General features: G+C 32.6%; 5 protein-coding genes across 5 annotated transcripts; 4 read left to right on the forward strand and 1 right to left on the reverse strand.

Moving 5' to 3' along the window:
* Positions 1-3,642: 3,642 nt before the first annotated feature.
* Positions 3,643-4,478, reverse strand: LOC104737567 (uncharacterized). The gene has a single exon (XM_010457768.3). It carries the CDS (start codon positions 4,366-4,368, stop codon positions 3,811-3,813), a length of 558 nt encoding a protein of 185 aa, XP_010456070.1. The 5' UTR covers positions 4,369-4,478; the 3' UTR covers positions 3,643-3,810.
* Positions 4,479-7,471: 2,993 nt separating this feature from the next.
* LOC104737568 (uncharacterized) lies at positions 7,472-8,242 on the forward strand. The gene has a single exon (XM_010457769.2). It carries the CDS (start codon positions 7,547-7,549, stop codon positions 8,114-8,116), a length of 570 nt encoding a protein of 189 aa, XP_010456071.1. The 5' UTR covers positions 7,472-7,546; the 3' UTR covers positions 8,117-8,242.
* Positions 8,243-9,934: 1,692 nt separating this feature from the next.
* LOC104737569 (importin subunit alpha-3) lies at positions 9,935-13,258 on the forward strand. Its single transcript, XM_010457770.3, has 10 exons — positions 9,935-10,381; positions 10,766-10,865; positions 10,966-11,057; positions 11,171-11,302; positions 11,430-11,615; positions 11,723-11,886; positions 11,971-12,049; positions 12,119-12,247; positions 12,337-12,464; positions 12,594-13,258. Exons 1-10 carry the CDS (start codon positions 10,151-10,153, stop codon positions 12,964-12,966), a joined length of 1,614 nt encoding a protein of 537 aa, XP_010456072.2. The 5' UTR covers positions 9,935-10,150; the 3' UTR covers positions 12,967-13,258.
* Positions 13,259-19,373: 6,115 nt separating this feature from the next.
* LOC104737570 (uncharacterized) lies at positions 19,374-20,153 on the forward strand. The gene is made up of 2 exons (XM_010457772.2): positions 19,374-19,567; positions 19,795-20,153. Exons 1-2 carry the CDS (start codon positions 19,415-19,417, stop codon positions 19,975-19,977), a joined length of 336 nt encoding a protein of 111 aa, XP_010456074.1. The 5' UTR covers positions 19,374-19,414; the 3' UTR covers positions 19,978-20,153.
* A 2,762-nt stretch (positions 20,154-22,915) lies between these two features.
* Positions 22,916-23,827, forward strand: LOC147930006 (uncharacterized). The gene is made up of 2 exons (XM_087480821.1): positions 22,916-22,949; positions 23,163-23,827. The coding sequence occupies exons 1-2, from the start codon at positions 22,916-22,918 to the stop codon at positions 23,825-23,827; spliced, it is 699 nt and encodes a 232-aa protein (XP_087336947.1).
* Positions 23,828-23,853: the final 26 nt, after the last annotated feature.

Here is a 23,853-nt window from a genome sequence, read left to right on the forward strand (position 1 = left end):
ATATTTATTTGTTTAAACAATATTATAATATATATGTTTCCATAACTTTGAAGTTTGAAAGGGTTTGGTTCCTCCTTTTGTAACCTTTCCGTTGTTTGAGGATGACTAGTAATTTAAATGTTGGTGCATACAAAAGAAAAAACAACAATATATGGTAAAAACAAAAAAAAAATTAGGAGAAAAAGGTGAAGTGCAATTTAAGAAAAAGATCAAAAATGGAAATATTTCTGTGCTTGTCGTAATTAGAAGATATTCTCAATTATCTACAAAACAAAAAAAAATAGGGAAAATTAGAAATAAAAGATGGTTTTTTTAACATTTTTCCATTTACACTTTTTTTTTAAGATTGTCATTTGTAACGAAAATACCCTACTAATAGATATATTGAAGTTTTTAGGAGTTTAAACCAAAAAACAAATAGAAAACCCATGTTAGTATACAACTGTGTAAAAAATATTTTGAAAAAAAATATTTTTGGGTGTCAAAAATCAGTTTGTAAATTGATGATTTCTGGTCTAAAATGTTCAGAAAATATTTTTTACGATTTTTTCAAGTTCTGAAACATTTAGATTATTCATTCTACAGTTTGTCCATGTTCTACGAAGTTTAGACGGAAATTTGTTCTAAAAACTTCAGAAACCTGAATTTTGTATGTTCTACAAAATTAAGAATATGTATTCTACATTTTTCTTCATTCTACATCAATTCAGAATATATTTTCCACGTATTACCCTGTATACTAAAAAAAGTAGAAGATATATCGTAAATAATTTAGAACTTATAATCTGTAAAACTTAGAATACCATAGAAATAGAAAGAAAATAAATTAAATAAGGAAAGTCAATATTTTTTAAATAATCTGAATTTATGGTTACGATTCTGTATTTATTATTTATATATGTTCTAATATAGTTTAGAATGTGTATTCTTAATTATTTAGAAGAAAGGGAGTCTTTGCAGGACGCCTTAAGCTTACTAAGGCAGTTCTCTCATCGATCCCTATTCATTCGATGAGTACAATTAAGTTACCAATGAGCACTTTGCATCAATTGGATCGAGTTTCCAGAAATTTCTTGTGGGGAAGCAGTGTGGAGAAACGAAAACAACATTTAGTTGCTTGGGATAGAGTATGTTTACCAAAGAGTGAAGGGGGGCTTGGTATCAGGAAAGCATGTGATATGAACAAAGCGTTGTTGGCAAAAATAGGGTGGCATATACTCCATGATCAAACCAGTCTGTGGGCTCGGATTGTAAGGAATAAGTATAAGGTGGGAGCTATTCATGATCTTACCTAGATGAATGTTAAGAGCAACTGGTTATCTACATGGCAGAGCGTGAGGATTGGTTTGCGTGAAGTGGTGCTTAAAGGGCAGTGTTGGGTTCTTGGAGATGGTAGACAAATCAGGTTCTGGACGGATCGATGGTTGTGGAAGAAACCATTGGTGGAGTTGGTAACTGGGGATATCCCTGAGGATATAAGGTGTTTGTCAATAAGGGATCTGTGGCGAGAGGGTGGTGGCTGGGATTTTGACCGCCTCTCACCGTATGTTTCGTGGGATCAAATCTTAGAACTAGCATCAGTGGTGGTTGATAGTGTGACTGGGGCTAGAGATAGATTGGCTTGGAGTGGAACCGCGGATGGTAAATTTACTGTTAAGTCTGCATATACTTTACTGATGGGCGAGGTTATGCAAGGCCAGAACCTGTAAAGTTTCTACAAAAGGATGTGGCATGTGGCTGCTCCGGAATGTGTAAAATTGTTCTTATGGTTGGTGGGTTATCAGGCACTGATGACAAATGAGGAGCGGTTCAGACGCCATTTGTGTGATTCAAGTATATGTCAAGTTTGTCGTGGTGGGGTAAAGTCCATTCTGCATATTCTTCGGGATTGTCCCGCTATGGAGGGGATATGGTTGAGGCTGGTCCCTGCTTCTTTGGTCCGAGTGTTCTTTTCTAAATCGCTACTTGAGTGGCTTTATGCAGGCTTATGTGAAGATAATCGGATGGCTGGTTGGGGATCAACTCTTTTTGCGCTTGCGGCTTGGTGGGGTTGGAAATGGAGGTGTGGTAATGTTTTTGGAGATAATAGGCTTTGGCGGGATAGAATAAAGTTCCTCAAGGAGAAATCGCAGGAGGTTCTTCGAGCCAAGGAGAGGGATGGGGAGGATAGGGTAAGTAGAGGTCGAGTGGAGAGATTAATAAAATGGGTTGCCCCCTCAAGTGGTTGGGCTAAGCTTAACACGGACGGTGCCTCACGTGGTAATCCGGGTTTGGCTACGGCTGGTGGGGTTATGCGAGATGAAGATAGTCATTGGTGTGGAGGTTTTTCGTTAAATATCGGGCGGTGTTCAGCTCCCTTGGCAGAACTTTGGGGAGTATACTATGGGTTTCATATTGCATGGGAGAAGAGGATTACGCGGATAGAGTTGGAAGTGGATTCGAAGTTGGTGGTTGGTTTTTTGACATCGGGGATTTGTGAATCTCACCTGTTGTCTTTCCTGGTGCGGTTGTGCCATGGCTTTCTTTCAAGGGATTGGATAGTCCGTGTTTCACACGTGTATAGGGAGGCTAATTGTCTTGCGGATGGATTAGCAACTTATGCATTTTCTTTGCCTTTAGGCTTTCATTCGTTTCCTTTGGTCCCGCCGGAGCTTGCTTTGCTCGCACAGGAAGACATTGATGGACCTGCGCTTCCTCGTTTAGTTATGTTGTAATGTTTTAGTTTTTTGTCTTTTATAATATGGGGATTTTCCCCTTTTTCTTACCAAAAAAAAAATTATTTAGAAGAAAGATAAATACAAAAAAAATCGACATTCTACATGACTTAACCTAACTTGATCGGTTGTTTACCCTCTCTTCCACCTTCCACGAAATTTTCATTTACCTGATTATGATGCAAATCTACGTTACTTGTGGTGTATGGAGATTAGATGCCAACAAGGAATAGAGATTTATTGATGATAAACAAAAAACAAAAAACAGCTCTGTATGTTGTGTGATTGCAGGTTGGCTTCCATTGTTCTTATCACTCTTTTGATTCGACTAGTGACAACCGCGCTCATGATTTATATCCAAAAATGGAGGTCAAGAGATATGGTATTGAAACATTAGGCAACATGCTTGTTTAAAGGCTACTCAGATTTAAACTAAACATTATTTCTCCCAAGATTTTTCTTTTCTTCACAACCATCGACTTTAGCCTATTATCGAAGTTGCTGAGTGTTTGGATGATTCTATTTTTAGCTATCACGAATTGCATAAACCTGTGGCTTTGGATGCAAGTGTTTTTATGATGGACAATCAAACTTTGCGTCGTTATTGTGTGTTACATGCATAATCAGTTTGCTCTTATTATCTTCTTCTTCTTTTGCCTAGGAAGGGGATCCAGCTGCTCTTGCTAGACATTTCATTCATAATATTATCATTCAGTAACGTTTTTTTTTTTTTTTATCGTCGATGTTTTTTTTTTTTTACGACTTGGTAAAAGAGGAGAAACAAAAAAGGGTTTTAATGATTGTAAAAGTCTCTCAATCAATTAGAGGTTTAGGTTTCCTATTTTGTTTTCTTATTTTCGGAAATAAATACTCTTTCAAAATATATTTATATTTTTTTATTTTAGTTTTAAAAAAATGAGGGTAAAACTGGGTTAAAAAGCATATTAAAACATATATGACCAAACCTACAAAAATAAAATGCAGATGGACAAAATTTTTTTAAAATATCATTTTTTTTCTAATTTTCCCAAAAAAATAACCAAGCTGCATCCATAAAAAAACAAAAATAATAAGTATCATCACCATAAATCTATAACTATACGGCGTCATTGTGTTGTTTGTATTCCAAATAAGAGACTTGTCTCTGCAACTTGATCTGCTCATAGAACTTAGCAATGAACTCCTCTGCTCTCACATCCACCCCTTTCTCTTCTTCCTTATCATCCTCTTCCGTACAAGATTCATATTTTAGTTCATCGTAACCGTATGGTTGTACATCATCGGAATAATCTTGACCGTCCATTTCAAAGACGTAGTCAAAATCTACGGGAGGAGGAGCAATGCAGGGAAGGAGGAGGAACCTCATAGACGACGTAGTAGGACGATGCATCTTCCTCTTGATGTTAAATAACGGCGTTTCATCAAACGAAAGCTGGCGTTCTCCGTAATAACGGTCACCGTTACTACTACTATGATGGCGCATATGAGCTAGGGCTTTGAGATGCTTGGAGAACAAGCTACGTAGTTCGAACAAAGGCCATCTTTTGAAAAGTACTCCACCTTTTCTTCCCCAAAGAAGAGCCATCCTGACGAGACTCCATGCTTTATGTGTTATTGGGCTTCTTCTGGTTTTCTTCTGAGACGAATCCGCCATTGATGGTTTAATATATACTCTGCAAAATCTTAATAATTGTAGTAGTGATCTGATCTGATATGGGTTTTTTTTTCTTTTCTTAATGAAGAGTGTTTTTTGTTGTGTGGCTTATGGTTTCTTGAAATGATTGTGTGTGTGTGTATATATATAAACACAAAGTTGTGCAGCTTTTGCTTGCTGTTTGCAATTTGCCCAACGCGGAGTAACAAATAAAAATAAATTATCATATTTAACGTGACTGACATTTAGTGCATAAAGTAAGCTATTTTTTTATGAAATATTTTTTTTAATTACTCGTTTTTGTACCCGATTAAAGAAACAAAAATCTATAAACAAGAATGCCCCCGAAATTTAAAAACTTAAGATATTATCATTTAATTTTCTTTATTACTCATAAAATGGGGGAAAAAAACGTATATAAAAAACAATTTGAAAGAAATTTTTTTACAAATAAGCTCATGTGGGTCACGGACTCACGGCTGGACTCGGACCATATCTTAGCTGTGTTAGCCGTTTTGTTTCTCAATTTACACAATTTACGCTTTTTCGTTTTGTCCCAAATCGCTTTTTCGTTTTATTTCTTTTGTCTGTTATGCTTTTAGTCTTTTAGTATATACTTTTTTGTTGTTTTCAACATAATTATTAGTTTCACGTTTTCGATCTCCAGATGTGTATACGTTTAGATATTGTCTTCTTTTTATTTATTTATCAATCTATCTTGAAATTAACTTATGATGTTAAGTTATATTTTACATAATGGTTCTTGCCGTTTGTATTACAAACTTTTGTAGATGCTACAATAAATAAATAGCAACTTCGGTAAATGACTATGAAATAAAAATAAATTAAATAACTAACCTTATGTGAGATTTATTTGCAAACTAACTTTTTTGAAAGTGGGGTCAATATAAAATAAATACCAAAATATCCTTTAGAGTTATGGTAATTACCAAACTATATATTTGTGGAAAAAGAAATAAAGAGAAATAAAATAATCTAATAAACGGAAGAGAAACATAAAAATAGCAGCGGTGGAGATGATCATACTGGTAATACTGTCGGTGGTAGTGTTTGCGGTGGTGGATATGAAACATGTGAAAGAGGTTAGAACTCATGTGATTCTACGAAATAACATGATATATTGAAAAAATATTTTTGTTGGTCGTTCAAAATTGTTAAAACTCATGTGATTATATAAAATAACATGATATATTGACAAAATATAGATGCTGGTTGTGTAGAATTGCTAAAACTCATGTGATTCTGTGAAATAACATAATATATGGAGAAATACATGTGCCGACTATGTAAAATTGTTAAACCTCATTTGATTATGTAAAATAACATGATATACGGACAAAAATATCATGTGATTTTCTTTCATAACATGAAATATTTATAGGCGTTTTGAAAATCAGATCTAATCTCACATGTTACATCGGTGAGTGGTGGAGAAATCCGACGAGAAGAGGAAACAGAGAATGGACTATGGGTGAGAGAAGGAGAGATTTCTATAGAAAAAAAAAGAGAAAATTAGAGGTAAAGAGATCTGATGAGAGGGAAAAGAAAGGACATAGAAGAAAAAAATGTTAAATTTGATGGTGGTGACAACAAGGAATTGAAAGAGAAAATTGAAAGAGAAAATTGAAAGGAATTGTAGAGTTTATATTAATTTCAATTTCAAGCGCATAGTAATTTGAAGCGCATGACCGACATACATACATGCCCCATAGTTAGTTTATTAATTCTTTTCAATTATATGGTTATCTGTTATATATACTCGTAAATAAAAGTGTTAGAAGAGTTCTATATGATTTGACTAGAAAGAGTTTTGTCTTTTAAGAAATGCAATTTTATTTTGAATAAAATAAATTGATAAACAAATAGTTCCAAGTCTATAATTACATATGTGGTAGTTAAGCTGGATCATTACTGAACTTGCAACGGTTAGATAATAAGGGTTATTAATTTAATAGAAGAAAACAAATACATAAAAATGGAACTATCATTATAATTAAATAGGGATTATTATTATAAAGTAATTAATAATGAGCGAGTAGCCTGTATTAGTTTAGTTGTGTGTGCCATTGAATCATGTTGTTGCGGCTGTCTCCTTATCATAGTTTCCAGTTTCCACGAAACCGTGTTCGATTTCCAGATACTGTATTTGTAACGTGCGTTCTTTGTTGGATCTCAGAAAGTATATAGATTAACGAAAATGAAAAAGAAATTGTCAACTTCTAGAACAACGATATTGACAATCAAAAAAAGTAACAACAATAATGTTAAAAATAAAAATACAATCTTCATGCAAATTAGTGCCGCCCACTATATTGGTAATTATAAGGCTTTGCACCGCCAAAGTATGAAGAAGTCTTGTTTTACTATTGCCTGCAACAATAAAATTTCTTAGACATTTTTGTTTTTGTTTTTTGACATGTATTCTGTGAGAAAACTAGTATTTTATATTATGATGTTTATAAATTGGTTAAATTTATCTGCACATGGTTACATTTATCGTTACATGAGAGTTCAGGGAAGATGGTCTCAAAGATTGTATCGTAACAGAGGCGCTTCAGTTGACAGGTAGAGTAAATTAAAGGCTTCAAATCAATGTTACTTATGTACACATGTGGACGCAGAACTGTGTTTAGACTGGCTGGGATAGCAGGCAGCAGGTTTTATAACTGCATTGTTTTTTGTTACTTCACAAACAAGTTTATTATCAGTGCATGGAGATGATAAAGTATGCATCAACGACGACGTACTACAATTAAATTAAAGCCAAATAATTAATTTAATTAGCAAAACAATTTAGTACGTACTAGTAATTTTAAATAATATGTTTGGTTTTACTTTAGCTGTCTTTTATTTTTCTTTTAACTTCCGGCTTCTCGTAACAAATGCAGTTAGCGCGCGCTGTCTTTGCTAGTTTATGACGTGAAAGCTCTCATTAAGAGACAGCCTTTACTTCCATTATTAAACCTCAAACTCTTCATAACTTACAGTTCTCACCCCAATATTTTTAAAATAGTAAACTACACCCTTGTATTCTATTTTCATATAAATAGACTTGGTTTGTACGCAAAAGAACCTTGGGATCTTCTTCCAAAATCTCTCTTCCCTGCTCATTGCAGGGAAAAGTCTCCCCATCTTGAATCTCTTTTAATCACCATATATGGAAATCGAAAATCAGATGATGATCGATGGTGGCCAAGAAGAGATCAAGAGTAAGATGAAGACGAAACGGTCACGTGGTCTGCATGTGATCGGTGTGGTTTTGTACATGCTTCGCCGTCGGAGGAGGAGGAGCAAGCCGTTTAATAACGGGTTTTGGGGAAAATTTGTCGAGTCCTTTCGTCAGTTGAAAAACGACGATCTTAAGACACTGCCATCGTCAAATATTACGGTAATGCTACCATCGTCTTCTCCAGCGGCCATGGAAGAGGTTGCGGCGAGTAGTGACGATCAGATATCGGAGATGATCGAGGTTTTCACGGCGACGTCTAGTTCTTGCTCTTCGGGAATCGCGGGATATGGATCAGCAAAGTCGTTGCGCGATATGGATTGTCTCGATGAAGATGATGATGATGATGATGATGAATATTATGGTAATGATGATGGAGGTGATGAGATGATTGATGCGAAAGCTGAGGAGTTCATTGTGAGATTTTATGAACAAATGAGGGTGCAAAACCAGGCTTATACAGAACGTTACAAAGCTAAATCAGAGATGATGATGGTCTAAAACGCATATTGTAATTCTATTCATGTAAGCAGATTTTATATATTACACGAATATACGTACATTACATGTATGCCTGGAGATGTGCCTATATATTAATCGAAAACGTTCTTAATTTGTTTCTTACTTAGTCTAATTTGCCTTTAATTATTTTTACACATTTAAATAGTATTTGATTTAAGCTATAATATATATACTGAATTCTCGATTGTATTTAATTTGTATTAGTTAATTGATGAACTTGTACGCAGAATTATATTAGTAATGTATTTAATTTATAAGTTTATCCTGTGCAGATTCTAGAACAACTCGTTGTGAGGAACAAGTCGTTGTGCCGAACAGAGCGTTGTAACAATCAGGAAACTGCATTAGTTCACAGACGCTCGAGTTGCTGACGTGGATGTGTGAGCTGACGTGGCAAGACGTGAGTGGATGCGATGATGTGTCGAAGAACGTTGATGACTTGACATTGAAGATAGAGACGAGATTTGTCTTGGAGATATGAAGAATATTCTCCACGACAAATAAGAAAAGGATAAGCTTGAGCAGTAAACAGTTTCTTTATCCTTGGAGATATGAAGAATATTCTCTACAACAAATAAGGAAAAGATAAGCTTGAGAGCAAATAGTTTCCTTATCTCTTGATACTTGGAGATTCGCCTTCTAGGATTTCTCAAGTAATGTATATATATTATAGGAGTAGGTCACAAGCCAAGTTGAGCACTCTAGAATATTGATACAGTTGTAAACTTCGAAGCCGCAAAAATAAGGCTTAGAAGATGTGTTCCCAGTTCTCTGTGACGTTAATCAGGGAGGTGATTAAGTGCGCAGAGAATTGTTTTTCTTTCTCTTAGATCTACACTGGTGAGAGTTTAGATAGAAAAGAGAGAGAGTTGGTTTTCGTCTCTTATAGATAAAAAGAGAGAGGGTTGTTTTTCTTCTCTTAGATCTACACAGGGTGTTGTGTTAGATAGGAAAGAGAAAGTTTCAGATTCATTCTTAGTCGGGGTCAATCCTTTTGGGTAGAATAGATTGAGTAAGGGCTAAGACAAAATTGTATCATTGTTAGAGATAAATTTTGTTAATAAGATTGAAGAGAAAAGCGTTGGCTTGGCGGGTTCCAAGTGTATATTAGTGTGTTGTGTGTCTCTATACCTTTCATATCCTCTTCAAGTCATGATGCTAGAACCAAATTGCAGCTAGTTTTTTCTGTGTGTTTGTTTTGGGATTACAGTCACTACTGAATGTAATTCCTCTTACTCTCTTGTACGTATAGCCTGGAACAAGGTGTATCCATATGGCAAAGCCAGATGCATAATTAACATCATATTCATATATATAGCAAACAAACTTTCTTTGTGCAGATTGTTCTCAACTTTCCAAGATGCATAGAAGAGTAAAAGCATCTATATAGCTTGTGTAGTGTGTGGCTGGCTGCTATATATGTTTAAAGTTTAAACTCGCTTGGTAATGCTCACTCACATTGATCTTTTAAGCCCCCATTAATTCCAGAATCGTCTCGTTACGTTTAGGAGCTACATTTTAGTTATGCTTGGGCTATGTAATAGTTTTTTTGGGCCTTTAAAAGCCTCTTACAATTAGAATATTTGCTGCGGAAAAAGAAATAAATATTTGCGTGGAGAAAATAAAGGAAAAGATATATTTGTATTTAGGTTAATCCATAATTAGTCGGTGTACCTAAAAAAAGCAGAGAGACGTTAAGATTCAAATTCAAAAAAGAAAAGAAAAGAAAAAAACAAAAAAAAGAATTGCGTGGCAGGGTCGTAATTAATAACAAGAGGCAGGGTCAATATTGGATTTAACAACAAGTCTCCTGAATCGTGTAGACGCTCTTTGTATAAATACACTCGCATCAAAACTCCAAAACCCTTACTTAATACAACCCCCACTACTCTCTTCAATCGAACTCGTGTGTGTGGTGTGGTGTGGTGTGGTGTGGTGTGTTAAAAAAAAAAAAAAAAAAAAAAATTCCGATCGTCGATACTCTCTTCCGATTTCGAATTCGATTTAGCGGCGATGTCTCTCAGACCGAGCGCGAAGACGGAGGTACGAAGGAATCGGTACAAAGTAGCGGTGGATGCGGATGAAGGACGGCGGAGGCGAGAGGATAACATGGTTGAGATCAGGAAGAACAAGAGAGAGGAGAATTTGCAGAAGAAGCGGCGCGAAGGACTCACGGCTTCTTCTGCGGCTTTTGGCTCAGCCGCGTCGTCACAACCGGGACAGGATCTTTCTTCAGCCAAGCAAGTATGTGATTCTTTTCTTGTGTTCACGATTTCACCTTAATCCCAGGTTCCGATGAATTTTTTTTTTTTTTTTTATCGATCTAATTGGAGATTGATTTGTTTTGGTTAGGGAGCGTATATACTTCATATGAATATGTAACTGGAGATCGATTTTTGTATTAGATTGTAAGTGTTTGTTTCTAATTGAACTGGAGATTTGCTATATGGAATCTAGGTTGAGCTCTGTGTGTCGATTTGAATTTGACATGTAGAGAGAATTAGGGTTAATATCTTAACGGAGATTGTCAGATTTTGCTTTTTAGCTACCTGAGAGAGAGAGAGAGAGAGAGAGAGTAGATTTGTGGATTATTATTATTATAGTTGTCTCTTCTTCTTCGTGTTGCAGTTAATAGAAAATCTACCAGCATTGGTTGCTGGAATCTGGTCAGAGGATAGCAATTCACAATTGGAGGCGACAAATCTCTTGCGGAAACTGCTTTCGATTGGTTTGTGATTTATGCTATTATTATCAATCATCAATAGTAGTAGTATATGACGGTCAGCGTTTTGGTTAGGAGTCTTTAGCAATTTGTTTTTAATTTGTAGAGCAAAACCCTCCTATCAATGAGGTTGTACACTCTGGTGTTGTCCCTCGTGTTGTGAAGTTTCTTTCCAGGGATGACTTCCCCAAACTCCAGGTGAGTTGATCTCTGCGGTTTGGTTTTTTTATGGATAGATTGATGATAGTTACTAGTTTGATGTATTTTGTTTTAACTTGCCTTTGCTGTTTATTTATGTCCTGTGCTTTTAGTTTGAGGCAGCTTGGGCGCTCACCAATATTGCTTCAGGGACATCAGAGAATACGAATGTCATCATTGAAAGTGGCGCTGTCCAGATATTCATCCAACTTCTCAGCTCTGCAAGCGAAGATGTCCGCGAACAGGTATTTGCTTAAAATCCCCACTGTTGTTGTTTTTCTAATGTTTTCAGAGCAACTCTTAGACCTTAGGAGTAAATTCAATGAGACTGTTACCACATTGAGGTCTCTGTTTTTTTTTTCCTGAGTATAGGCTGTTTGGGCGTTGGGAAATGTTGCTGGAGACTCACCAAAATGCCGTGATCTTGTCCTAAGTTATGGTGCCATGATGCCTCTTCTGACTCAATTCAATGAGAATACAAAGCTTTCAATGTTGAGGAATGCTACATGGACATTATCAAACTTCTGCAGAGGGAAGCCCCAGCCTTCACTTGAACAGGTTTTCTTGAAGATTATACACTCTTTTTATTGACCAACCAATCATGTACTCTCCACAATAATTTTAACATGCGTCTGATATGTTGTTTCTTTACATTTTCTGAGCAGACACAACCAGCTTTACCAGTTCTTGAGCGCCTTGTGCAATCAACAGATGAAGAAGTTCTCACAGATGCATGCTGGGCCCTGTCATACCTCTCGGATAATTCAAATGACAGAATAGAAGCGGTCATCCAAGCAGGAGTTGTCCCTCGCCTCATCGAGCTCTTAGCGTAAGCATCTGATAGTGATCTTAATTTTACAGCCCAGGCATGAATATACTATCTGAATTATATGCTTCTTCTTCCTCTGCTTAGCCATTCGTCACCATCAGTGCTGATTCCCGCTCTTCGTACCATTGGAAATATTGTAACCGGCGATGATCTACAGACTCAGGTGCATATAATATATTTCTACTTTTGAGTTTTCAGAAGAAAATGTCTCTAACTTATTCTCCTAACACAGATGGTTATCGACCATCAAGCGCTTCCTTGTCTTTTGAACCTTCTAAAAAACACTTACAAGAAGAGTATCAAGAAGGAAGCTTGCTGGACTATCTCAAACATTACAGCTGGGATTGCAGATCAGATACAAGTGAGTTTAGTTTTATATATGGCACTTAACAACAAAGCTGAAAGTTGAACTTTCCCGTGTCTGATTTTTATTAAAACCCGGATGTGCAGGCAGTGATTGAAGCAGGTACAATCCAGTCCCTTGTTTGGGTGCTTCAAAGTGCAGAATTTGAAGTAAAAAAAGAAGCTGCTTGGGCAATTTCAAATGCTACTTCTGGTGGCACTCATGATCAAATCAAGTAAAACACATAAACAGAAAACAAATGTTTCCGTCAATTAAAGAAGGTCATTGATTTGTTATGTATATATATATATATATATATATATATATATATATATATATATATATATCCATTGTTTCTTCTCAGGTTTATGGTGAACCAAGGCTGTATAAAACCGATATGCGATCTCCTTACTTGCCCGGATATGAAGGTCATAACGGTTTGCTTAGAAGCGCTAGAGAACATTCTCGTGGTTGGAGAAGCAGAGAAGAAGTTAGGTCACACAGGAGATGACAACCTCTACGCTCAAATGATTGATGAAGCTGAAGGACTTGAGAAGATTGAAAATCTTCAGAGTCACGACAACAATGATATATACAAAAGAGCCGTGAAGATCCTTGAAAATTTTTGGACTGAAGACAATGAAGAAGAAGGCAACGATGAGAATCATGCTCCACAATCTGGTTTCCAGTTCGGAAGCGCTAATGTTCCACCTCCTGGTCACTTCAACTTCATTTGAAAGGTATAAAAAGTTGAATTGAGTAATAGTTGCTTTGGACCTTATTATAAAGTAAGTCACATATGGAACGGTGGTAACGTCACGAAGAAGAAACATCTCTCTTCTCTTTCTCTCCATGCCCACTCCTCAACTCGTGGATATGAAGAAACATTTGTACGTTTATGGGTTTTATTTTTGGAAGTTTGTCTCAATGTTACTACTAAAAATAATTTGGGTTAGAAGAAACAATTATTCAGTTTGGCCATTATAATTATTTCGTTTTTTCGAATAAAGTTCACTTTTTTTTCTTCTCTTTTATAGGCTCCTTCCTTTTATGATAGTATCATTCCGTGCTATTACAAAAATCGTGGTTGTCTAAGCAAAACCATAAACTTTTTATTCATTTACTAACTTTTGAACTCACGCGTAAGTTTATTTAATATATTTTGGTGAAAATTATACATAATAGATAAAAATTATGAAATATTAACTTAGAAAAAACTTAAATTTCTATTAAAGCAAAAAAATTATTTAAAATACACAATTTTGAAAAATATTAAAATCAGTTGTGTTAAAAATTCAAAAATCTGATAAAAAGAATTATGAATTTATACTTAAACATTATACTTTTTTCTTCTTCTTTTTCGTCAGCTTCTTCACATTCTTCTGCTCCGCTGAATAATCATTCAAAACCTCCTTTTTAAACTACCACACAACTTGTTAGCCAATCAAACTCCACGACCAAAATCAATGCCTCTTTTCTCGTAAAATGTGTGCAATTCATGAAAACCAACATAGTCACATATTCACTCAATTATTGATATTTTCACGGTATACTTACTTGGTTTCAAATTCACACGTATTGGAACTTTTCAAACCAAAATCGTTAATACTATAAAATTGTAAATTACTTGGAAATAAAGTAATATGAACAAATGTATAGCTAATAAAACATTCGTGTTTGTCGTCGATCTTTCTTCTTTAAACTCCAAAACTTGACTCAAACATCAAATCAAGTTTTTGCGATGTCAATCTTCTTCCTTAGACCCAAAAATAAAAAAAATTACTAAAAGAATATCAACTCATCTATAAAATCATACACAAAAATATGTTTTAAAGCTCATAAGAAATAAAAAGCACAAACATAGACAAATAAAATATTTTTAAGATATTTGAAAATTAAATATATAATATTTAATAATACTTAAACTTTTAAAAATTTAATTGAGATTAAATATTTAAAATATTTTTTTAACTTGAGATGTACTTTAAATATTTATAACATTTTTTTAGAGTTAAATATTAATGAGAAAAATTTAAGTATTTATAATATTTTTGAACATTCTACTAAGTTTAAATATTTATAATATTTGAAACTCTTAATTTTTTTAATAATTATAATATTTTTAAAGTTTTGAACTACATCTAAAGTTTCATAATTTTTATACTTTTAAACTTTTTAAAATATTAAAATATTATAAATCCTTTTAGAAGTTTTAATTTGCTAAAATCTATACTAATTAGAAAGTTATATAGATAAACTTTTTAAAAAATCGAATTTGCTCAAATAAAAAACTGGATTAACCCAAATAAAACTTTTAAATTTGGACGCTTGATAAATCAGGTTTCCTGCTCATTCATAGTTAGAAGCTTATTGATCTTTTATATAACTAGGTTTTGAACTCACGCTACGCGTGGGTATATTTGATATATTTTGATGAAAACTATATATGATTGATGACGGTAGTAAAATATTATTTTATCAAAAAATTAAATTAGTATTAAGAAAAAAGTTAAATTTCAAATACATAATTTTTTAAAATATAAAAATCAGTTGTGTTATAAAATCAAATCTGATAAAAAAAAATTATGTAACTCAACATCCAGGCGAGGCGAATTAAACTGATGACCTCACATATCCTAAACCATTTCTTTTACCACCAGAAAAAACAAAACAATTTAATCATCATGAATTTAACTCGTTTTTGTATTTAATTAATCGCTACCACCTATGTTTCATATTTTTTATTCAATATTTTCTTATTCTTCATATTCTATCTTGTCATTTCTATTGTCAAATTTTGAGGTAATCGTGATCATTACTTTTACCGTCTAGTTCTTCGTTATACTCTTTTTCTTCTTCCTCCTCGTCAACTTCTTCACATTCTTCCACTAAAAAACATTTTTTAGACTTCCACACAACTTGTTAATCCATCAAACTCCAAGAACAAAATCATTTCTTTTCTCATAAAAATAAAAAATAAGATAAAAAATAAAAAATTAATGAAAGAATATCAACTCATCTATAAAATCTTACACAAAAATATGTTTTACAACTCATAAGAAATAAAAAGAACAAACGTATATAAATAAGATAATTTATGTTTTACATAAATACTTATAATATTTTAAAAAGTTTCAATATTTATAATATTTTTCTTTTAAAATTTAAAAATTGTAATATTTAAAAACTTTTTAAAAGCTAAGAACTTTTAAAAGTTTCAATATTTATAATATTAAAACTTTTAAATTTTTTATATATTATAATATATATTTTTGAAACTTTTTAAAGTTTTAATTTGATTAAATAAAAAACTGGATCAAACCGAATATACTTTTAAACTTGGACGCCTGATAAATCAAGCTTTCCTGCTCATTCGTTGTTGGAAGCATATTAATCTTATTTATATTGGTTCTGAATCATTGTCTACAAATTTTCTAGCCGATGTGGAATATTGTACATAGTTCTTTTATTTTCATAAATTTAAAATTTTGTAGGTTTTGAACCCACGCTATGCGTGGGTATATTTGATATATTTTGATGAAAACTATATATGATTGATGATGGTAGTAAAATATTATCTTATAAAATTTTTAATTAGTATTAAGGAAAAAGTTAAATTTCAGATACACAGTTTTTTGAAATATAAAAATCAGTTATGTTATAAAATCAAATCTGAGAAAAAATCATGAATTTAACTCGACATTAAGGCGAGGTGAATGAAACTGATGACCTCACATATCCTAAACCATTTCTTTGACCACTAGAAAAACAAAACAATTTTATCATCATGAATTTAACTCGTTTTCATATTTAATTGATCGCTACGACCTATGTTTTCGTGTTTTTTATTCAATGTTTTCTTATTCTTCATATTCTTTCTTTTCATTTCTATTGTCAAATTTTGTGGTAATCGTCATAATTACTTTTACCGTCTGGTTCTTCGCTATATTCTTTTTCTTCTTCATCCTCGTCAACTTCTTCATTATCTTCCACTAAAAAACCTTTTTTAGACTACCACACAACTTCTTAATCCATCAAACTCCAAGAACAAAATCATTTCATTTCTCATAAAAATAAAAAATAAGATAAAAAAATAAAAAATTAAAGAAAAAATATCAACTTATCTATAAAATCATACACAAAAATATGTTTTACAGCTCATAAGAAATAAAAAGCACAAACGTAAATAAATAAGATAATTTATGTTTTACATAAATATTTATAATATTTTAAACTTTTAAAAGGTTTCGAAATATAAATTTTGAACCTTTTAAAAAGTTTCAATATTTATAATATTTTAAACTTTTAAAATTTAAAATTATAATATTTAAAAACTTTTTAAAATCTAAGAACTTTTAAAAGTTTCAATATTTATATTATTTAAACTTTTAATAGTTTTCAAAATTATAAATTTTTTAAATTTTTTAAATTTATAAATTATAATATTTAAAAACTTTTTAAAAGCTAAGAACTTTTAAAAGTTTCAATATTTATAATATTAATACTTTCAAAATTTTTAAATATTATAATTTATTTTTTTGAAACTTTTTTAAAGTTTTAATTTGATCAAATAAAAAACCGGATCAAACAGAATATACTTTTAAACTTGGACGCCTAATAAATCAAGCTTTCCTGCTCATTCGTTGTTGGAAGCATATTAATCTTATTTATACTGGTTCTGAATCATTGTCTAAAAAATTTCTAGCCGATGTGGGATATTGTGCATAGTTCTTTTATTTCCATAAATTTAAAATTTTCCTTTCTAAAAAATTCCGGAAATTTAAAAAATGTTAATGAATGACATGTCAAATCCTGATTGGTTGTTTAAAATAATTCTTAATATAGAAAATTCTGGAGATTTTAAAAAATATTAATTAATAAAGTGTCTAATCACAATTGGAGGTTTAAAATCCTATGTGGACGCCTTTAGGATCTTATAACTCCTACTTTTTATTAGTATAGATGGTTTTCAGCTACTCTCTAAAATTTTCTAGCCGATGTGGGAAATATGGAAATATAAACATTTTTTATTTTAATATAGAAATTTTTAATAATTTTAAAAATGTTAATTATTGATATGTTTGATCCCGATTGGTCGTTTAAAAAATCAGAATATAAAAAATTCTGGAAATTATAAAAATGTTAAGTAATGAAGTGGCTAATTCTTATTGGATGCTAATATATAAAATTTGTAAATTATAAAAATTTTAAATAATGAAGTGGCTAATCCCTATTGGATGTTAATAATATATAAAGTTTTGTAAATTATAAATATGTTAAATAATAAAGTGGATAATCCCTATTAGTTGTTTTAAATCCTAGGTGGACAGTCTTAGAAGATTATAGCTCATACTTTTATTTAGTATAGACTAGGTTTTGACCCCACGCTACGCGTGAGTTTATTAGATATATTTTGATGAAAATTATGATGGTAGTAAAATATTATCTTATAAAAAAAAAATTAGTATTATCATTTTCATTGTCAAAATTTGTGGTAATTTTCATTGTTACTTTTACCGTCTGTTTCTTCGTTATACTCTTTTTCTTCTTTTCCTCGTCAACTCTTCACATTCTTCCACTGAAAAACTTTTTTTAAGACTACCACACAACTTGTTAACCCATCAAACTCCAAGAACAAAATTTTTTATTTTCTCGTAAAATTTGTGAAATTCATGAAGAGCAGCATAGTCAACACATGCATCCAATTATTGATAATTTTATCCATATGCTTATTTTGTTTTAGATCCACACATTTAGAATCTTCTCCAACCAAAATCCTTACTTGCTTTATAATATTTTTAAAACATAATAAACTATACTAATAATAATTTATTTAATATGAATCATATGATATATAGAAATATGAGTACACTATAAGAACATATTAATTATAAATAAATAATATCAATTATATTATATCATCAAATAATATCAACTGTATCATATTCTCAAATAATCGTAACCGTATATAACCATAACCGCTTGAACCGGAACTGTATTTAAACGTAACCGTTTAACCGTTTATTAAACGGTTATATAGTTAAGGTTAAATAAAATTTCTAACCACAATCGATAATTAATAAACCATAACCGTGACAACCATAACCTTGGTCATGCCTATGTAAAGCTAATAAAACATGTGTGTTTGTCGTCCATCTTTCTTCTTTAAACTCCAAAACTTGACTCAAACATCAAATCAAGGTCTTGTGATGTCAATCCTTCTTCCTTAGACCCAAAAATAAAAAATTAATGAAAGAATATCAACTCATCTATAAAATCATACACAAAAATATGTTTTATAGCTTATAAGAAATAAAAAAACACAAACGTAGATAAATAAGATAATTTATGTTTTATATCAATATTTATAGTATTTTAAAATTTTAAAAGGTTTCAAAATATAAAATTTGAACTTTTTAAAAAGTTTCAATATTTATAATATTTTAAACTTTTAACATTTAAAAATTATAATATTTAAAAACTTTTTAAAAGCTAAGTACTTTTAAAAGTTTCAATATTTATAATATTTAAACTTTTAAAAATTTTAAAAATTATAATATTTTTTAAAAACTTTTTAAAGTTTTAATTTGATCAAATAAAAAACCAGATCAAATCGAATAATTTTTAAACTTGGACGCTTGATAAATCAAGTTTTCCTGCCCATTTGTTGTTGGAAGCATATTAATCTTATTTTTACTGGTTCTAAACCATTGTCTAAAACTTTTTTTAGCCAATGTGGGATATTATGCATAGTTCTTTTATTTCCATAAATTTAAAATTTTCCTTTTTCTAAAAAATTCTTGAAATTTTAAAAAAATGTGAATGAATGACATGTCAAATCCTAATAGGTTTTTTTAAAATAATTCTTAATAAAGAAAATTCTGGAAATTTTAAAAAATGTTAATGAGTGACATGTCAAATCTCATAGATTGTTTAAAATCCTATGTGGACAGCCTTAAAAGCTTATAGCTCCTACTTTTATTTACTATAGATTCACTAGGTAAATTATTTTGACCAGGCAATATTAGAAAACAGAGGAGGTAGAATAGGTCTTAGATTCAAAACAAGAGCCATCGACCATGAAACTTGGGTTTGGCTTTGTGACTATTTATTTCGTGTATTTAAAACACTTAAACACCATCATTGTTTTATCCAGCAGACAAAAACAACATAGCCAAGATAAAAATGCTGTCTTCACCAGCTTTTACTGTAGCAAGTACTACTCTTGGTCGTCGTCTTCATGCGAAGAGACTAGCTTCTTCTGGTCGAACCGCTGATCCGGAGATTCATGCTCGTAACGATGGAGACGAGCCTGGTCTATTTCCATCAGACCCCGAAGTATGTTCATTATATTTACTTAAACTTTAGCACCTGATATTTATATATGTGGTTGTTTTGCATAAAGTATTATCCATTTTTAACTTGGGTTGTTTTTGTCATTCATTCAAATCTTTTTTCTTAAAATTTCTGGTATTATATAACTTAATAATTTCTGGAGTCATTCATTCAAATCTATTTCAAGTTTAGCTGTCAGAACTAAGTTGTTTGTTCTATGTTGTTTGTAGGGTTTGGATGATGTAGCGAATCCGAAGACTCCAGCCGATGAGGATGTACCGGATATTCGACCACCCGGTTTTGTAAAGGAACCGCTCACGCCGCCGAAAAATCCACGAGACACTTCACACAAGCTTGAATCTACTCCTGTTGGTCTACCTGCAGATCTCAATTTCCAACAAAAACGAAACTAGCTAATAGCAGCAAACGCCTTAGCCCCCTTGGCCTTCTAGATAATTTATAGTAAACTGAACGCATGAAATTAATGCTTACATTTAAAGTAGCTTTGATAATAAAATTTATACTCTTTCTACTTTCTTGGGATTAAAGAAACTAATTTACTCTATTTTTGAAATGAGTTGAGTCTTCGTAATTGAGTTTATGTGATCTACGAGATTATGCACAGAAGATTTGATTCCAGGATAAATGATAAATCGATGATAAGAGACAGTTTTCACATGGTCAGTGGCGGATCTAGAAAAAATATTAGCATGAGGCACCGTTCATATAGTTAGTAAATATTTTAAAAATAATTTGTGTAAAGTTACTAAAAATTGCATGAATTTTATAATAAAAAATGACTTCCATTGATTTTTATATTTATATATATACATATACTAGTTACATATATATCACAGAAAGTATATATAGATTGTAAATTATTATATAACTTTGACCAAAAATATGTTACCTAAAAATGATTTTAATTAAATTTGCTCAAAAGAAACTTACATGTAAACATTAGAAAACAAATTATATAATAGAGATAGAGCAAATCAAAATAAAAGTAATAATGTGAAGAGATGTCAACCAAACGAAAATGGGAGAAGAGAGACTCTAACTCATCATTGTATATCTATATACTGCACAAATAACCAATTGATCTAAGGGAAAAAAGCTGAAAAATATCCCATCTATTTTTTATTTGAACGTTTAATACCTCATCTTTTTCGCTAGAAGAAAAATACCTCATTTAATTATCATTGGCTTAAAGATATTTAATCTTTATATTGTTGCCGGATTCTAACCCGTGGTTTAACAGTCATTAACGGACGTTATAGATCATCAAAGGGCGTTGAAATCAAATCACACGTGTTTACATATATATATATATATACAATACATTTACCCTATTTATGTGATATGTTGTCGTAGTGTAGTGGTTAGAAGTGGGTTCGTTTTGTTTTCTAACCATGCTTCGAACCCCCCTCCTCCCCCAATTTTTTTTTTTTTGAATCATTGGTTTCTTCTTCACACATCAGTCAAAACTGAAAAGAATTGTTGAAGAAGAGTGTTTGACTGTTTGGATTCTTCAAAGTCTTTCTATCAATACTCGCTCAACTATCTGTTCTGTTTTGAGATTTTCCGAATCAGATCCGACGAATCAAATGTAATTTTTATTTTTTTCATCTCCAGAATCTGAAGAGTCATACAAACTCTCCCCAATGATTATCCTCGCCGTTTTTTCTAGTGGATACATCGACGGTTGGCTAAGTGATGAAGAAATTGGTGTCGTTTATTAGATCGGGAAAATCAGTTGTAATGGATGGATTTGAAAGCTTTGGTTTTAGGCGGCCACACCAATGGAGGTTAGGGTTGCGATTAGTGAAGAAGGTGAAAAAAAAAATTTGGGGAGGAGGGGGGTTCGAAGCATGGTTAGGAGACAAAACCAACCCACTTCTAACCACTACACTACGACAACATATCATGTAGAAAACGTAAATGTATTGTATATATCTATATACACACTTATGATTTGATTTTAACATCCGTTTAATGATCTGTAACGTCCGTTAAAGACTGTTAAAACGCGGGTTAGAATCCAGCAACAATATAAATATTAAATATTTTTAAGCCAATGATAATTAGATGAGGTATTTTTCTTCCAACGAAAAAAGACGAGGTATTAAACGTCCAAATAAAAAATAGATTGAGTATTTTTCAGCCTTTTTCCCATTGATCTAACAAATAAGTATACAATACACTATTGATTATTATTATTTTCAAATCAGCATGGGGCACGTGCTCCACCTTCTTCCTATGTGCATCCTCCCCTGCACATGGTCTGTGGGTTTTAAACTTATAGTTATGTTCTTCACCAAGATTCCTTTTGTTGCTATTATCCTCACAAGCTGTAAATGTTAAAGAGAATCACATTCCAAAGTTGTTTGCTTCTGATGTGGTCGTAATAAAAATAGGGAAAGAAAGTTTCTTTTCGGACAACATAGAAGACAAAAACATTTAACAAAAGAGAAGAAAAAAAACTTTAGAATTGTTGTGAACTATATTATAAGGTTGGAGATAACAAGATGTTTATTATGAAAATAATCAAAAGAAAAGAGATCTATAAGATTTGAGAGACAAATTAGAAAGAAACTTAGAGAAATAGTAAGACTTATTACTACCATTTGTTTCTTCCATTTGGTTCACTATGGAAGGAGACATAGACAAGTATAGAGAGGTTGCTGACAAGTGGTGAACAAGTGAACAAGTGTTACATGCATTTCATAAAGGGAGACACTTATTATGATGGATTGCATGAGGAGGGACACTTGTTGTGATGGATACTCACATACTCCCCTTTGAGTATCCATCACAACAAGTGTCCATCCTCATGTAATCCATCATAACAAGTGTCTTCCCTAATGAAATGCAAAATGCATGTAACACTTGTTCACCACTTGTCATCAACCTCTCTATACTTGTTTATATCTCCTCCCATTATAAATAGGAGTTATGTAGAAGAGAAAAATGGTATTGATAAGTCTTATTATTTCTCTAAGTTTCTCTATAGTTTCTCTCTCAAATCCATACACTCATCTTCTAGATCTCTTCTCTTTTGATTCTTCTCATTATAAACATCTTGTTATCTCCAAACTTATAATATAGTTCACAACACGTTATCAGCACGATCGACTCCCAATCCATCATCATATTGAGGTAGCATTTAAGTTATATTAAATTTGTTTTTGAAGTGAAGAAAATCTCAAAGGAAAAAAGAAAATCAAATCCATAAAAACAAAACAAAAGAGAGAATGAAGAGAAAAACTCTTTGGTATGTATGTCTCTTTACCAGTCCTCTAACCACCGGTGGTTCACTACTTTAATCTTCTGCATCCGCCTGAAGCTCATATGGCGACTCCACTCAGCTACGGACTCTCTGTGGGTACAATGGATCAGTAATAATAAAATAAAGGATGATGTATTTTGGCTTCTAGATGAGAAGAAGCAGACCTCCTGGACGTGGAAAGCGCTGCTACAACTTCGGCACCTTGCCAGTATTTTCCTGAGATGTGCGTGGGTAATGTCCAGCACGTAAGCTTCTAGTTCGACAATTGGACCCCGTTTGGTCAACTAATCCATTTTCTGGGGTCCTCAGGGCCAGCTCAGACCGGAATACCTTTAAATGGGAATGTGGCACTTGCATGCTCTTCAAATGACTGGCTTTTACGTCCAGCAAGATCACCTCAAGATGAATTGCTCCAAATTCACCTTACAACAATTCAATCCCCGGCTCTAAACACTGAACAAGATTGTTTCCTCTGGTGCACTCAAGGAGACACTCATGGCAGATTCAGCAGTAAGAGAACTTGGGAAGCACTAAGGGAGAGGCAGGACCCGTTAACATGGACAAAGCATGTTTGGTACAAGGGAGCTATACCAAGACATGCTTTCATGTTATGGCTAACACACCTCAACCGTATACCCACGAGAACTAGGCTGGCAAGCTGGGGAATGCAAATCGAAACTATCCGCTGCATCTGTGGACTTTACCCTGAGACTCGAGAACATCTATTCCTCAATTGCGAGTACAGCGAAGAGATTTGGTTGCAGACAACAACGCAACTAGGATACAATCCTTTTGTCTTCCATACCTGGGAAGCCTTAGCGTCATGGCTTGATAGTCCTGATACTTCTTCCCAGCTATCCCTGCGGAGACTGGTGGCTCAAGCAGTAATCTATACTATCTGGCTGGAAAGGAACAATCGACTTCACAATAACATCATGACTCCAACCCATATTTTGTTCGGGTTGCCATCCTAGCAAAGACTCACCGGAAAAATTTTAAA

This window comes from Camelina sativa, chromosome 13 (genome assembly GCF_030686135.1).
Source record: "Camelina sativa cultivar CO46 ecotype springtype chromosome 13, ASM3068613v1".
In the NCBI taxonomy this organism is placed as follows: domain Eukaryota; kingdom Viridiplantae; phylum Streptophyta; class Magnoliopsida; order Brassicales; family Brassicaceae; genus Camelina; species Camelina sativa.

Excerpts from the sequence above, each read along its gene's own strand:
- LOC104737567 (XM_010457768.3), bottom strand. The coding sequence starts at position 4,368 with ATGGCGGATTCGTCTCAGAAGAAAACCAGAAGAAGCCCAATAACACAT.
- LOC104737568 (XM_010457769.2), top strand. The coding sequence starts at position 7,547 with ATGGAAATCGAAAATCAGATGATGATCGATGGTGGCCAAGAAGAGATC.
- LOC104737569 (XM_010457770.3), top strand. The coding sequence starts at position 10,151 with ATGTCTCTCAGACCGAGCGCGAAGACGGAGGTACGAAGGAATCGGTAC. Across the intron at positions 11,303-11,429 it reads GCGAAGATGTCCGCGAACAG|GCTGTTTGGGCGTTGGGAAA; the intron begins GTATTTGCTTAA and ends TCCTGAGTATAG. Across the intron at positions 11,887-11,970 it reads CGCCTCATCGAGCTCTTAGC|CCATTCGTCACCATCAGTGC; the intron begins GTAAGCATCTGA and ends TCCTCTGCTTAG.
- LOC104737570 (XM_010457772.2), top strand. The coding sequence starts at position 19,415 with ATGCTGTCTTCACCAGCTTTTACTGTAGCAAGTACTACTCTTGGTCGT. Across the intron at positions 19,568-19,794 it reads TATTTCCATCAGACCCCGAA|GGTTTGGATGATGTAGCGAA; the intron begins GTATGTTCATTA and ends TGTTGTTTGTAG.
- LOC147930006 (XM_087480821.1), top strand. The coding sequence starts at position 22,916 with ATGGCGACTCCACTCAGCTACGGACTCTCTGTGG. Across the intron at positions 22,950-23,162 it reads CAGCTACGGACTCTCTGTGG|GGCCAGCTCAGACCGGAATA; the intron begins GTACAATGGATC and ends TGGGGTCCTCAG.